This window comes from Myotis brandtii, unplaced genomic scaffold, assembly GCF_000412655.1.
Source record: "Myotis brandtii unplaced genomic scaffold, ASM41265v1 scaffold434, whole genome shotgun sequence".
Lineage (NCBI taxonomy): Eukaryota > Metazoa > Chordata > Mammalia > Chiroptera > Vespertilionidae > Myotis > Myotis brandtii.
Window position 1 is genome coordinate 1,844,623 of NW_005366599.1, and position 2,506 is coordinate 1,847,128.

Here is a 2,506-nt window from a genome sequence, read left to right on the forward strand (position 1 = left end):
ATGAGCATGACTGACGACTGATGGGGACCTGCCACAGGCCAGGCGCTATCTGGGGGGCTTGTCAAAGTGTGGTCCAGAGACCACAGCGTCTGCATCACCGGGACCCAGTCAGAAATGCAGCTCAGGCCCTGCCCCAGACCTGGTGACCCCGGCCCAGTGCTTGCTCACTCGCCCGCCCTCCACCGCTCTCTACTGTCACCTCCAGTTCACGCGACGACGCCCAGGCAAGGTGACTTGCCAGAGGTCACACAGGGGTGAGCTGTGTCACCGCAAAATTCACTCAGAACCTCAGAATGGGGCCCTTTTTTTTGGGAGCTAGGGCCTTTGCAGGTGTAATTAGTTAAGATGAGGTCAAGCCCACAACCCGGCCAGTGTTGGTCAGTGATTGAGCATCGACCTATGAACCAGGAGGCCACAGTTCAGTTCCCACTCAAGGTACATGCCCGGGTTGCGGGCTCCATCCCCAGTAGGGGGTGTGCAGGAGGCAGCCGATCGACAATGTTTCCCATCAGTTTTTCTACCTCTCTATTCCTCTCCCTTCCTCTCTTTAAAAAGCAATAAAAACATTTTTAAAAAAGAATTAGTCGCCGCCTTAAAAAAGTAAAAAAGAGGAGTAGGTTGGGCCCTAAATCCAATGAATGTGCCTTTATGAGACACAGACGCAAAGGGGACAGCGTGTGAGAGTCAGGGCAGCGACTGCAGTGAGGCGTCTGCGGGCCAGAGACCGCCTGCAGCCCCGAGGCACACTGGGGAGACCGAGTTCCTGCTCTGTTACCCCCCTCCCCTCAGGACACGGTACAGGGGTAACTCTGCCTCGAGAGAAGCCTCCATGTGCGGAGACCCTGAGTGGAGGGACCCCAACGGATCGCAGAACCCTCGTGGCCTCAAGGCAGACAGCGGCCTCCCAGAGACGAGGAGCGCTCACCTTCATGCGGAACACCTTCTTCCCACTCCGAATAGCGTTGTCCTCAAAGGAGAACTCGTTCTCCCGGATGACGGAGCGGCTCTCCTTGTCCCCCGTGTAGGTGACCACATAGAAGTCGGGGGCCCACATCTCGAATTCGCGTTCCCAGTTGATGATGGTGGACAGGGGCGCACTGACCAGGTAGGGGCCCTTGGAGTGGCCCTGCAGAGACGAGCGCGGTGAGGCTGCCGGCCCACAAAAAAAGGCCCCCGCGGCCCCACCTCCTTGTACAGGGAGTAGAGGAAGACGATGGTCTGCACCGTCTTGCCCAGACCCATCTCATCGGCCAGGATGGTGTCGGTGCCCTGGGCCCAGGAGAAGCGCAGCCAGTTGAGGCCCTCCAGCTGGTATGGGTGCAGCGTGCCCCCCGTGGAGTCGATGTACCACGGCTGCTTGTCGAACTTGACCGTGGGCTGCGGGGAGGCAGAGGGTCAGACACCCTGCATCCTGGGCCACCAGAGCCCCCCTCCCATTGGCACACAGTTCCCACTCCTCTCACTGCTGCTAACTCCGTCCTCCCTCAGGTCTCAGCCGAAACGCCTCCTCCTCCGGGAGCCCTCTCTCACTCCCACCTGTGTCCCACCGTGGCCGCCCCTACCTCCCCTCGGGACAGCTTCCCCATTGTTAGGTTATCTGACACTGAGCACCGGTGTGGCCACTACATCGGTCCTGCTCAATACTGTGTCCTCCCAGCCCCATACGGTGCCTGGGGCACGGTGGGCGTTCAGTCCTGCTTGATGCACGCCCAGACTCTTCAGGATCCAGACTCCACCCTCCCAGCTTCCTTTACCCTGCAGTTCAAGGCCTCCTCCCCCAAGGGGTCCTCCTGATGTGCCAGACCCCATCACCTTCCCTGGCACCCCAGTCCCAGGGGTACACGCCAGTGGCCCGTGGGGGGTGGGCAATTCTTGAAGCAGGTCAGGGCCCTGTCCCCCCAGGGCCAGGTGCTGGCAGACACCCCAGAGAGGTTTGCCAAATGAACACAAGACCGCCGCCCCCTTCCTGGTGAGCACAATCCCCCGGGGAAGGGGGGTTCTCCCCGTGAACAGGTGAGACTGGTGTGTAATTGGCTGTGACGCCCCTGAAGTTAGACGCGCTTTTTTATTTAAACGCTTGCAATTAGCCCATCTAAAGTAATGGAAGCCCATGAGCTGAGTGGAGCCACTGGCCCCCCAGTTTGTGCACAGGGAACCCACATTGCAACTTGCACAGGAAGCCAAGGCCCCAGTCCCCCCCACAGCTGCCCCTCTGCGTGAGGTGGGGCCCTAGAACACAGGGTGTGAGCTCTCCCCGGGGGATGCCTGGCGTGAGTGGTCTGAACCGCAGGCCGTGGCATTCCCCTACTGCGTGGGCGAGGCCCGGGGGACCCCCCGGCTGCCGTCCCCGCTCACATCCACGATGGGCGTGTCCGGCGGCCTCTCCTGCTTGTCGTCCTTCAGCTTCTTGCCCTTCTTGACCAGCCTCTTGGGCAGCCGGGCGTCCTCCCCCAGCATCAGCTCCCTGGGAAGAGGGCGGGGTGCCGGTGAGCGAAGCTCAGGCCGC

The 2,506-nt window shown here is 61.0% G+C and overlaps 1 protein-coding gene across 1 annotated transcript in view; it reads right to left on the reverse strand.

Moving 5' to 3' along the window:
• The window catches only part of CHD5 (chromodomain helicase DNA binding protein 5), a 73,477-nt gene that overhangs the window by 24,110 nt on the left and 46,861 nt on the right, over positions 1 to 2,506 (reverse strand). The window contains 3 exon segments of the mRNA XM_014546193.1: positions 926 to 1,126; positions 1,186 to 1,377; positions 2,356 to 2,464. Coding sequence (XP_014401679.1) covers positions 926 to 1,126; positions 1,186 to 1,377; positions 2,356 to 2,464 — 502 coding nt within the window.